The sequence below is a fragment of the Apaloderma vittatum genome, unplaced genomic scaffold (assembly GCF_000703405.1).
Source record: "Apaloderma vittatum isolate BGI_N311 unplaced genomic scaffold, ASM70340v1 scaffold1423, whole genome shotgun sequence".
In the NCBI taxonomy this organism is placed as follows: Eukaryota; Metazoa; Chordata; class Aves; order Trogoniformes; family Trogonidae; genus Apaloderma; species Apaloderma vittatum.
Window position 1 is genome coordinate 94,238 of NW_009707298.1, and position 13,365 is coordinate 107,602.

A 13,365-nucleotide genomic window follows, 5' to 3' on the forward strand; every position below is an offset into this window, starting at 1 on the left:
GCAGCCTGTAGGACCAGACTTGGAAAAGATAACATTGTTAATCTTGCAAATATTATTCCTTCATCTAGTTGTAAAAATTAATAGATCATTATTTCTTCTGTCTTGAGTTTTCAGAGCAGACTGCTCTGTCAGTTTTTAATACTTTTGAAGACATGCTAAATGAAAATAGAACTTTAAGTAGGAAACTTCGTAATATTCTTAACACACTTTTTACAGTGGCTGACGTATTCATATTCAGTTTTGTAAAAACCTGCTTGTAGCTTGGCCAGCGTGCAGTCTTAGGAAACCCAGTCAAACTATATTCTTCACTCTCTAATTTAATGTGCACATTAGAGACAATCGGAAAGCATCTTTGTTGACGCTGTGCCAACAGCTTGTAATACAAAGCAATTGTTACTCAACTTCTTAACTAAAAATAAGTCATAGCCATGTTCTGAAGCAGTGCTTTGTGGATATTTTAATTTTACATTACTCGCGAAACTCCCAAGAGAGAAATTCAAGATAAATAATGCTACATCAGATTCTATGAAGATTCTTGTCGGTTCTCTCGCGATTGTTCCTTCCTTCCTTCCTTCCTTCCTTCCTTCCTTCCTTCCTTCCTTCCCTCATGCCTTTTGATTTGCAGTCCATGAGCTGGGAGCGTAGGGCTTGGCACCGGTGGCCTGCAAGTCACTGCAACAGTGTGGCAACCTGCTGAATGAAATACAGTGGTTATTTCTGCTTCCAGTTAATCCCTCCTCCACATCCCTGACCAGGAGACGGTGGAAAGCAGGTTTCTATCCCTCAGAGAGTTTCTTCCATCTTGCTGTTGAAGTAGGGGTTTTGAAGATGCAGTTATTAATTTTTGTTACCTTGAAACTGGAATATATTTAAGAGCAGCTAGAATCCACCGGCTGCTGGTGGGCAATCCTTGACAGTTGGAGAGAAATACTCTCTTTGAGAACTACAGCACTTTTTGGATTGTACTAAGGAGCATCTTGGTTATACAAGTGTACATTGTCTATGTACATCTTGCTCCTTATTTCAGAGAGATTGGGTAGAGTTCTAGAGGTCAGGGCTGACGTGGTTTGACAGTTACGAATTATGTTCAGAAACGGAGTAAGAGCAGTGAATTGTCATCAGCTACAGTAAGCATGAGCTACAGTTCAGGCTTTTTCTTTTCACTCCATTCTGATTGATCTGCTTTGGATGGACACCTGGCTTTGCTAAAGAACAAGTTTGTTTTTCAGACTGGGGCTTAAAAAGCTCTCTATTACTGTTGACTTTTAACAAGAGTGGTTTTCATAAGCTCTATTTTTTGTTGTTTGTGTGGTTTTCTATTTGTTTGCAAACCTAGCTAATGTATCTTTCAAATCAGAAGTCAGAAATATGTAACTGGAGAGTACAAGGAAGCAATTGCTTTTAGCAGATCTCTAGCTTGGGGTGGTACAGGTAACAGTGGCACTGGGAATTGTCTCGAAATATTTGCGTTTCGGAGGTGGGAAGTTTGGAGAAAGGACTCCAAATATGAAGTAAGAATAGGTTTTGCAGCCTATTTTGAAAGCATAGGTGGAGCTGGTCTCCAAATAAAGATCTCTTTTTCAAGCAGCTTGGGTCTAGGGTGATTTCTGAATTCCGTATGATTCCAAGAGTATATGGACATTGAAGAACTTAAAAGAATGTGAAAATAGAAACTTAGTTGGAGCTGAAGTTCCTTAGAAACATAGAAGGGTAAGGATCTATCAAGGGTTAGAGCTGGGCCAGCCATTAAATGCTGACAGATGCCCTCTAACCCCTGACGGGAAGGGGAGAATGAGAATGAGGCAGACACACTTACGGATTGAAAAGGATACTAAAACAGGTTTAATAAAACGATAATAGTACTGATAAGGGAATAATGAAAATAATAAAATATATACAAAACCAATGCCAAACCTGACTCTCCTGAAAGCAATCACCACTGATGCTGCAGAACAAGCAGCAGTGGGGAAGCCCCAGGCTCAGCAGCAGAGGGGAACCTCACGCAGGAGCTGGATTTGGGAACTCGGGACCAGGATCAAAGGCAGAGATTAGACGGAATCCTCCTCAGATGCTGGCCGTTGCAGAAGAGAGCTTAACTCCCATGATCCCTCAGTTTTATACTGAATATGGCGTATGTGGAACAGAATACTTGTGTTGGTCACATGTCCTGTCTTTTCCTCCCCAGAGGTGTGACCTTTTACTTCATTGTGACTCCTTTTGCTTCCTAGCACGCCCAGCGCAGCACGCAAGGTCCAGCAGTGACCTTGGTCACTATAGGAATAAGTGTAAGCAAGAGCCTTTCTGCATCCCAGTCCCAGGCAGTAACTGAAAACCATCAGGCTTTATCACTTCTAGTAGCAGTCACTGTCTGCAAAATCGTTCTGTTAACTTCAGAAGGTGCATTCTCTCAGAGGAGACCAAGCTGAAAAGCACAATCACTGAACTGAATTGGTTCTGTTTAGCGCAAACCAGAACTGGATCTGTTAGCAGTGGATATTAGTGAGAAAGGCAGCCAGAAAGTAGTTTTATTTCTGGCATTCCCAAATTCTGATGCCCTTGCAGTATTTCATGGTTTTCATGTTACCCAGAGGAAGCTAACTCTGAAATAATCAGAATGATTACTGTAACCCAAATTAAAGTAAAACTTGGAAAGTAGCTTTTTAAGCTGAGCATAAAAAAAGTGAGGAAGGTGGTAGAAAAAAAGATGGATTGACATGAAGCTGTAGAACAAATCATGCAATTTGTGGGGACAAGGTCACTTACCTAAACCCCATCTTGTATACTGCGTTGTGCTTTGAATATGGAAGGAAACTCAGACTGTGGAGTTCCAGAATTAGCTCTTGACAAGACTGCTGGTATTTGGGAGGCATCTCAGTGAAGTGGTCAGTCAGTAGCCTGGATGGAACAGAACATGTGTGTGCTTCCACTGTAAACAAGTGGAGAATTCCAGATACTGCAGGAAGAAGGGCCTGAAGCAGGCATTTGGAGTTTTAGCATAGAGCCAAGCTCTTTTTTCTGCGTATTAACTCTTAATGAGGCCAATGTGCAGAATATGTGAGAATGTGCATGATTTTACTGAATGCTGTTGCCTTCTGAGCTTCATGCAGGTGTCAGTAGAATGTATCCAGTGTGGTCTGCAAAGATCCCTGCTAATCTCATTGACTCATCCTGTGAGCTGTGAAGGCTCCTGCTGCTGTGAGTGAAGGGGCTTTAAGCCTGAAAGCAAATGGCTGTGATGGAGCCTCTGTCTCTGGAGACATTCAGAACCTGCCAGGACACCAGCCTGTGCAAACTGCTTTAGGTGATCTTGCTTTGGTGCTCTAGTCCAACTCGGACTAGATGATCTCCAGAGGGTCCCTTCCAGCCCCTACAGATCTGTGATTCTGGGACATTTGCTTCACTGGAGTAGCAGTGAGAGTTGTGTCAGAACCTTTGATAATGTGAAAAATAGAATTGATTAGGAGAGCTTGTGGAGATGGTTTGCTGCAGTATGTTACCCCCAGTGGAAAAGTTCATGTAACTAACACTGTTGGCAGAAGTTGAACCAGGTGGATGTTTCTTGGATTCCCAAAAGTCCAAGCAGAGTCTCAGACTTGTTGATACTAGGGACAGAATGCTCTTCTGACTGATATGCAAAATCCCTCCTTTTAATACAAAGTGGAGCATAATTGTCTGGTTGAGGCCAAATAGTTTTATATGCTCTGCGTATCGGCAGGTTCTGGCAGGTATCTTTAGAAAAACAGAGCATATGCAAGACCCATGTTGGTAAGTACTGCTTCTGTAAGGGGCTGCAAGAAAGAGATGTTCAGCATCACTGGAAAATGCAATGTCACCTTCGTGTTGGAGGTGGCATGGAGATTTGCTTAGATGAGCACGTTTGAGTATAGATGCAGGAATGGGGTGTTGTAAGAGTTAGTCAGGTTGCTATCTTGCCCAATTCAACCACACTGCTCAGACAGAACTTAGAAGAAACTGTAGAAACTTAAAATTCGTTAGGACCTCTTCATAAAATATCGTGTTAATATCTCATGCAATGGTTAAACAGGAGAGTAGTGTCAGTTTTAGCAAACTGGTTGGAGAAAAGGCAAATGACAGCTGTTCAGGATGTTTTTACTTCACGGGATGTGAAGCTGAGAGCCAAGACATTTTGTTTAATTTGGGGTCCAGTATTAGGAGAGCTGAGCTCTCGTGGTTCAGGTAAGGCCTTCAGCCCGTTTGCCCCACAGTATTAACGTTAGTGTAATTGCGTACATAGTTTTAAGTAGATGAAAAAATTTATGGCAAAGCTGATTCCACATCTGAGATGATTGATTTTTAGTCGTCTTGCCCAAGTCAGGTAGGGGGGAGGGAGCCAAGGTGAATTATTACCAGATTTGCACTAAACTGGCCACAGGCTGAGAAGAGGTTTGCAATTTCATGAAGAGCTTTTTTCCAGTACTACTTCCTATCATCTTTCTTGATTTAAATTTAAGCCAGATCTTTCCTCCACTATTTATTCCTTCCAGACGTGTAGGCAGCTGGATGACAGCCTCTTTTCACCTAGATGAGGATGCATGTAGCTCTGTCATCAACATATTGTTGACATTTGATCTCGTATGCCATTCTGTCGAGGCTCAGCAGACGGAGAGTGGGGTGGAACGGCAGCTGTGTGCAAATCCTTTGCTCTTGTCATTAGATCTTTAACATATTGTAGACTTTGCTGTTACAGTCTCAGCATGACATTTAATGGGGTGTTCACAGGTACTGCTTTAGGTTTGCAGTCTGAGTTAAGGGCAAAAATAAAGAAACTTGTCATTCCGTTTGTCATAGAAGAGACCATATTTTATTCAATTTTTCCAGCGCTGAGAGCTGTTGGTGTTTTTTGTAAGAGACAGCAATAGCTGGGGGCACAGTCCTGCGGACAGTTCAGTTCTCACGTGCCTCGGCACCGAATGCGTATGTATCCGTCGTCTGTCACACCAACACACCCGTTGGCGTTGCTGTTTATCTCCTTTCATCTTTCCAAATGCACACACGCCCAATTGAAAGGACAGTTTGTTTTGTTCAGCGATTTCTTGCTTACGCAGCCCTGGGTTTTGGATCGTGGCTTTGACCAGTCCCCTAAAGGGAGGTATTACGCTGGTTTTGCAGCCTTTGGGAGACGGTTAGTACATTAATGAGCTGCTTCACTGCAAGTGTGTTATTTTCCTGAGTAAGAGCTTTTTTACCTGAGATGATCTATTTCTTTATAAGACCTAGTTTTTGTTAATGTTTTGAAGTTTCCCACTGGTTATTTTAAAGCTCTTTCTCATGTAGTAGTTGCGTGGCCAGCTCGTGAGATAAAGTACCAGCTCATAATGCTAAGAGCTAGCCTAAAGAAAGAAAGGGTTAGCTGTGCTGTAATAAGACTTCTGATTTGAAAGATTATGTGATTAAGTACAGTCAGGAAAGAACCAGCAATGTTTCACCTTTTCAGAAAATTTCTCAGTCCATCCAACAGAAACTTCTGGTGCCGACTTGTTTTGGGAATGCTCAGATAAGGTTTCATTAGTTGCTGAAAATTAAAGGTTAGTTCTCATGTAATTCACTGTGGCTCAAAAAGCAAAGCTGGGATTTTTCCGCACTAACAACAGGTGCAGAAAAATGCAGAAAGATGTTTGTATTGGTAAAGACTGAAGGAGAGTTTCATATATGATCCTGTTGCTTCTGGGGAGGATAAACGGAATTGAAAGAAATTGCATTTGTGCTGCGTATTGGATGATAAGATCCATTTGAGTTTAAGACTGACAAATCCGAAGAGTATAAGTGCGTTATTTTTTTGCTTCTTCCATTTTAACGGAGAAGATCTAATGGAGAAACGTGTTTGTTGTCGGCAGGAATGAGCTGTGGGGGAGGGATTGAGAGCAGCAAAGACCAGCCTGCCTAATAAGGGAAGACTTGGGAGCAAAAAAGCATTTTTTTCCCGTCTGGGAAATGCCTTTTTCTTTGCATCTCCCTATGCATACAGAAAGGAGACTCCTTCCAAAGGGGAAACTTGCCTTATTTCAAAATACTGATATATATTGTCGTACGAATAAATGTATGGAGCCATCTGTCAGCTATCCCAAGGAGTGTTTGTTCTGCCTGGCGTTCAAGGCCCTCTGCCTTAGACAAGCTAGACTTGAATTCTGCTGCAGAGGGCTCTGGGGTTTGCGGCAGTGCAAGGCATAAACCCGAATTGCAGCAGCTTTTGTGAAATTTGTTAATGGAAGGCAGAGTGAAGAATGTAACCTAAGCAAAAAAAGGATAGTGGTGTTTGTTAAGGAGATCAGGTTAGAATGTCTGTTTCCTGTTATGCTTCTGAACCTTAGAAAGTCAGAGGCTTGTTTGAACTAATCGGCAGCATTGTAGAAGTCTGTGATGCAGGTGGCTTCCTGGCAGCTCAGGAAAGGACATAAAGAGCTTCAGTAGAGTGGTAGATGCTTTATGGCAACTTCTCCGATACCCTGGTTTCAGAGGCGAACTAGTTAACAAGTTGCCATAAAAAAAATAAAATATACCAAGTAAGCTTTCAGTGGCAGCACATTGTTGGCATGAGTAAGGCAAAAAAAAGGGATAATGACTTGATTGAGATTCAATCTCAGTAAGGTGCTTGCAATCAAAAAAGAAGGAAGTGAAACTTCTGAAAATTCAACTTCTTATTCAAGGTCAGGTTGTGGAGCAGGAGATGAAGGGCAAGTGGGGAAATGCAAAATGTGTGGAGGCCGAGCTGTAACTGCTCTTGTTTTTGCACTGCTTACGGCTTTATCCTGTTGCTGCACCTCATCTCCTGCCGTGGCAAATACACGGGCAGTTTTTGCATTTTCTGCATTTGTTTCAATGCTCTTTGAGTAGTTTCAAACACTAGGCAAGCTCTGCTTGGAGGAGTGCTTTTAGCGAACTTAGTAGTGTTGTGGATTGGCTGTGCTTTTAGGCTTGCATCTCTATCATATAGTTTGTGCAGCTTAGTTTGTTAAAGTGTGTTAAAAAATTAGCTGCCTGTGCTGGCCAGAGGCTCTGGTATAGCTGCGGTTACGCTGACCAAGCTGTGCATCCTCTGCCATTACTTTGATGGTACGACCTGTATCTGTTGGCCAGTATAAACTTATATCTGTTCAGGCATGAAGTACAAACCTTGGCTGCCAGTACAGCTATACCCATCCAGCAGAGATCCAAGCTTCTTTCTGAAGCTCTTTTCACTGCAACAGAAAAGCTGTGAATCTGTGGATTTTACCAGTCCTCCCAGTAAGAGGTTTCTGTTGGGTTTAGCACATCAGATGTTTCTCTTACTGTGTGCTTTCATGGTCACTTAGCCTCTGGCAACAGCGTCAATTCAGTTGAAATTTCATAATTACATTTTAGGCTGGTGCCCTAGTAAACCTACTGATCTGTTCCAGCCTTTCCTCTCCCTTTACCTGTCAGGATGGAGCTTCATGGATGACAAGATTCCCCCGTGTAAACAAGAGAACATCTGCAGCCCCTCCCCATGCAGTCTTTATCAGGGCTGATCTAACAGCCCAACTCACTGCTTAGGCTAAACAAAGATAATGGCTTGAAATTTACTGGCATCTTGAAAGGCGATGCATCTAGTCAGAGCAGAAAAGTCTCTATTGAATTAAAAAAGATAAAAAGCAAGAGTTAGTTCCCCTGCCCGCTTGTGCCAACTTTCTGTTCTCCAGCTTCAAAGCACGTTTTTTCTTTCTTGAGCCACAGAGAGGAGAAGAAAGGTCCCGCTCTGCCAAACAACTAATGGCCAGCCCTCCCTTGCTTTTCATTGTTCCTCTTAGAGGTGGGAAGGCCCTGAGCAAAGAGACAGCTCTGCAGATGACAGGATGTCTGCGCTCTGGCCAGGCACGGTGCTGCCCGGACCAGATGACTGATGCCAACTGGCAGCAGCAGCAGCAGCAGAGGCTTGGGTCTGCCCGCTGCTGCCTTGATGACTGACAGGATCCTGGCGAGGGCCCTGTCCAGGTTTTAAATATTGGCACACCCCAGAAACGGAGAGGAAAGGTAGAATTTGAAGAGCGTTATTAAATAGCGGCAGTTTCCCTGTGACAGAGTGGGAGGGGAAATGAGAAGCACTAGGTCAATAACTAGGACTTTGCAGAGCAGAGGCTTTTAGTAAAAAAATTCTCTTGCCCCTCCAGGGCAGGTACAAATTAACTGTCTGGCTCTGTGCTTATGTGTTGTGCCCCAGGCTCTCTTCTTCCCAAGTAAGTAAGGCAGCTTGACACTGCGAGGAAGAGAGGAAGAGATCATCGGGAAGGATTCCTTGAGGCTGTTGATTGTCATGCAGCCTCTCCTGGCTCTCTGCCATAAGCAAATACCTCAGTTTAATACGTAGGCAGCAGCTGTGGCAGGTGCTACAGTACTGGTACGCCAGCACCGAGTTGGAGGGGCAGCAGCAGCAGTGGACTCAAGGTGGCTTTTGCACTCTGCATGCAGCTTGTTTACTGAATACTGAGGGCCAAATTTTTTTTTTTTTTCCTTTCCCTCATGCCTTACAGCCCTGCTTTCTCTGAGCCATCTTCTCCCCTGCTGAATTCAATGTTGAATAAGTGGCTGTGAAGTGGTAAAATGAGCTTTAGGGAGTTCAGTAGGTGATCTATGTGCCCACTTCTGTTCAGGGAGGATGGAAAAGGCACATTGAAGGGATAAGTAGTTGCTCCTAGAGCAGTCTTTGAAAATTGAGAATTGCAAACATAAATTACTCAACCAAGTCCTTCCCCATGCTTCATAGTTATAGAGATGTAGAATGGTAGTGTCCAGCTGTTTCTTTAGTGAGTATTGCTTTCTCTTTGTGTGAAAGTCCATGGAAGCTTTGCTATGTAGACAGTTTGGGTGTTTCTCGAGGAAGACTTTATCTCGTTGACATCCCCTGAACTCAGAGGAGATGTGGAGTCTTGGAAATGACCGAAGACTCCTGGAATCTCCTGTGAAGCGTGGGGAGAACACTAGAGACAGGGTCTTCTACAAACATGAGCACAGGTTAAGTGACTGTTCTGTGTAATCCAGGCTGGGCCATGTGTCTCTTAAGGGAAGGGTAGGACCTTTCTTGCCTACTGAAATGACATCTATATGTTTATGCTTTTGCCAAGAAAAGAGCAGCTTGCAACATACGTTGCCTGTTTGGGCTTCCATAGGGATGTTCTGAAGCTCCCACTCCTCAGACTTCACAGTGTTTATAGTTAGAGAAACATACCATTCAAAACTCTTATTTTAGAACAGCATCTGGAAACGAATCAAACTGCCAACTTCCTAAAATGCTGAATTGCCACATCTAATGGCAATTTATTGAATTAGTGTGGTGATACTAAGAGCAAGTTTGACATTGGTTATGGTGAAGAGCCTGGAAGGTTCCTGTGACTGCTGCTGGTGATTATGGGCTGATAGTGTGTGATGCAATTATGATATCTCTCCTAGTGAAAATACCACTCTAATAAAAATAGACTCTCTGGAGGCTGTGGTAGAGTGTGGTGGGCACCTTAAAGATTAGTGAACTTTTACAACAGTGGTTCTAAACTGGTTCCTAATCCCTTGGCCATCACCATGGCTGTTACACATGACCTCCTGTTAGTCTGTGGACCAGCCCTAATGAAAGGGAAATGGCAAATTATCAACTTTATTTGTTCATTTTGCTAGTTTTAAGAGTGTTTGAGGGTTGGCAGCAATTTCTTGACCTAGAAGCTGGAGGATTCTTGTAATAATTTGAATATTATTCCTAGAAGTTTGGAACTATAAAGCACAGGCAATCCCACTGGCAAGGAGGTGTGGTCATTCTGTGGAATGTTTTCAGGATGGCTCCTTTGGTTCCAATATCTCTGCTTTTTATATCTACTAACTTTTAATAAGAGTTAGCAATGGAAGCAAAAAGATAATGAAAAAATCCAAAAGGAATTAGCTGTGATCTACGAAGAATAATACTTCTTGGCAGGCTTCTGACCCTCTTCAAAGAGAGGGACCTGCTGATGTTGAAGGAACATTAAATTTTATTTTTTTTCCCACTCTGTGGATAGAGTAGGGGGTCTTGCTAATGGATGCAATTGCAACAGCCAGTCTGTATGACTGCATCGGATTGATTAGTTGGGTCCTGGTTACTGCTGCGAGTGGTGATTATGCCAGCACAGCTGCTTTCTCTTTTTCTGTACTAATTACCACACGAACGGATGTCATCACCCTTAACACTGCATGGAGTTGTCCCATTAGCGTGGGAGTGGGAAGCAGCAGGGGAGGGGAGCTCTTCGTAGTGACAAGCTGTTGAGAAGTGAATGGAGTGGAGTGATGAAGCAACGATTCTTACGCAGAAATTTTAAGCCATCTTGTCTTTGAGATTCTGCCCTCAGCCAACATTTTTGCAGGTTGTCAGAACCAGACCCATGTCCTTGGCAGCATTTTCCATGGGGTGCTATTTACTGCAAAGCCCCTGGATGCTCAGCGGTAGTTGGCGTTCTCTCACCTTGGCATGGCCAGCTGTGGAGTGTGTGGAACAACAGCTGTGCCAACTGACCTGACGGTGCAGGAGAGCTTCTGGCTCGCCCAGGGAGGTAGCTTCTCTAGCTGTGATACCTTGCAAAGCCTTTCCCAGGAGAAGAGAAACTGTTTCTGAAGAGTGTGATGGAAAACCCTGGCGGTTCTTGAGAGATGTGGAATGCCTGTTTTATGAATTTTTGCTCCCAGCTCTGGCAGACCCCTCCCTTTCCCCTCCCTCCCTCCTCCTCCTCAAAATCGAGTCTTCCCATCTCAGAGCACACCATAATCTCCATGGTAACAGGTGTTACCATCGTACATGTTTTTTCTTTTCTCCTTCTTTTCCTCCACCCACCCTCCCCTTGCAGCAGGCAAGGCAGGGAGGGAAAGAGGCAGACATGACAGAGATGGGTAAGAGCTAGGAAAACCTCTAATGGCCTGTTCCTTCCATCCAAACATGGAGCTGAGTGATAGCCAAGTGGAAGAGTGACCAGCTTCTGTCATACAGAGAAATCCTTAAGGACATTTTCTCCTCTTAAGTGGCTTCCTCAGAGGAGAGGTTAAATGTGTTACTAATTACAGGAAATAATGGAGCCGTATTGTTTTGCTCTGACTTAACCTTGCTTGCAATATCATGGTCAAGATGAAGGTTCTGAGTGCTAGCTGTTGGAGGGCATACAGTTACATGGTCTATGCCGTAGACTTCTCAAATTAAACTGTCAAATAGACAAGATACAGGGTACTCAGGAAAGCTACAGAGAACAGTGGTCCCAGTTTATGCTGGCTGATGAGTCCCGCCCTAATGAATTCTAATTGTTAGTTCAGGCCCCCTCAGCAGTGCAGTAGTGGTTGCTCTGCATTCCCGTGTACCTTTATCCTGTTGCTCCAGCATGACCTTATTCCCTTCCCTTCTTCCTGGGTTAGCACCGTCCTCTTTTCTGGGGAGTCTGGGAGAAAGGTTTTGTGACATGTGGATGTTGCCCAGCAGAAAATCTAATGAAAACAGATCTTTCACCTGTGACATGCCCCACTGAAAAAAAATAGCTTTTAAGTCTGTTTTACCTGCAGTGGTAACAGGTTTAAATCCTAAGTAAATTTCTGGAGAAATTCTGTTAATGCTTTAATAAAACTTGTAAATGCAGTCTTCAGTTGTACCCTTCTGAAGCCGTGATGGAACATGTTTTGATGGCCCAGGACACTGAAGCAGCTTGTTCCTATCTATTCCTGGTAGCCAAATGGACTTATTACCCCTCTTTTCACTTTTCATGCCTTTGTTTTTATGATCTCTATGTGTCACATTTGTTGGCTAAATGGAATGTTGTCAGTATACCCAGTTCTGATTGCTGGATGGCAGGAAGGCATTGTGCTATACAAAAGTCATTAGCTTCTTGGAGTAGAAGGAGATGATCTGTGTAGGTATAATCTGTTCCGCTTCATTGTTCATGCTTTTCAAGCTCGTAACGCTTCAGAAACCAAGCTAGTGCAGGCCAGAAAGAAGAGCTTACTATTGGCCATTTGTGTGCACAGGTTTTCATTCACCTGTGTTAATGCAGTGTTTGGGAAGCACTGGGTTGCAGCCCTGTTCACTGTGTGCAGTCTCAGCAGCTCTTCGGCTTCTTACCTTGCCCCTGGTAAAGTGAGAACGGATGGTGTTGGAAGGGAACCTGAACGGAGAGATTTGTCACTTGTGTTACATCTCTAGATTTTGCTTTTTCCTTTGTGCACTGTTGGTGTGGGGGTTAGTCAAACTCCAGAACATTTAAAAACTACTTTAAATGCTTAAAAAAGGCAAGAATTGTATATTATTTTTCATAAAGATTTGTTTGCTTAATACAAACAATAAACTTTTAATGCTTAAAGCGCACATACTTGCCAGCTTCCTTTTCCACCCCGTTGAGAGGTGAAGGCCGGAAGAGTTCCAGTTGTCCTGCTTTCCAATGACTGTGCCGCTTGTCCCCATCACTGTGTATTAGTCTGAGTAGAAGGACCGTGCAGCCCACCGAGTGACATGCAGATTCTCCTGGGGCAGAATTTCTGCTCTGCAGCTGTGTGCCAGCCAATTAAGCACTAAGGGGCACATGTATGTGTGTTTCCAGCAGCTGCTTACTCTTGCTACTTGCAGCGTTCTGTAGAGTGACATATGTCCTTGGCCAGCTGTGCTGCTGCAGGGAGATTGAACATTTGTTTGAGCCTCCTTGGCTCTCCTGCCTTGTATTGTCCTGTCAAGTAATCTCTTGTTATTGTTTCAGAGAGTTTTCAACGTTCTGTACCCAATGCCTGCTGACCAGAGGAGACACGTCAGCATAAACTCTGCTCGCTGGCTGCCTGAACCGGGCCTGGGACTGGCATACGGCACAAACAAAGGGGACCTGGTGATTTGCCGACCAGAGTAAGTGCTTGTTTTACATGGAGATGTAGCTGCTTTGACTGTTCTGTTCTTACAGCAGTGCAGAGAAGATTGCTTTTTCAGTGTCTGGGTTGTTGTGCTTGAAGGACCTCAACCACCCAACACTAACGCTTTTTGCCGTAGTGTTTACTACGAGTCTCGTTTGTTTTGCTGATTATAAACTTCTGAGGCCGTTTGAAGTTCATCTCCTTAGCTCATTTTATCTCCTGTGTCTTTCTTGGCTGTCTGGATCCTTTGTTTCACGTATGTGTCTTTCAGTCTCTCTTGATTAATGAACTTCTATAAGTTTCCGGTGAGAACAGCAGATCTGAGGTGTTATGCTTGCTGTCCCCAGCTTTCATGGACCCCTTGGAGTCTACCAACCAGGTTGAAATCTGCTGACCTAGAGTTATCAAGTGCTTATTACAGTACTCAGGCATGTGATTCCATGAATTTTGTCATCATTATGAGCAAGTGGATTGTTTTGGTCTTCGCTTGAAAGCACAGTGATGTGA

At 43.7% G+C, this 13,365-nt stretch overlaps 1 protein-coding gene across 1 annotated transcript in view; it reads left to right on the forward strand.

The window, feature by feature from the left end:
• Positions 1-12,857, forward strand: part of LOC104271446 (activating molecule in BECN1-regulated autophagy protein 1-like) — a 96,930-nt gene extending 84,073 nt beyond the window's left edge. The window contains 1 exon segment of the mRNA XM_009866113.1: positions 12,714-12,857. Within this exon segment, the coding sequence (XP_009864415.1) occupies positions 12,714-12,857 (144 nt within the window).
• Positions 12,858-13,365: the final 508 nt, after the last annotated feature.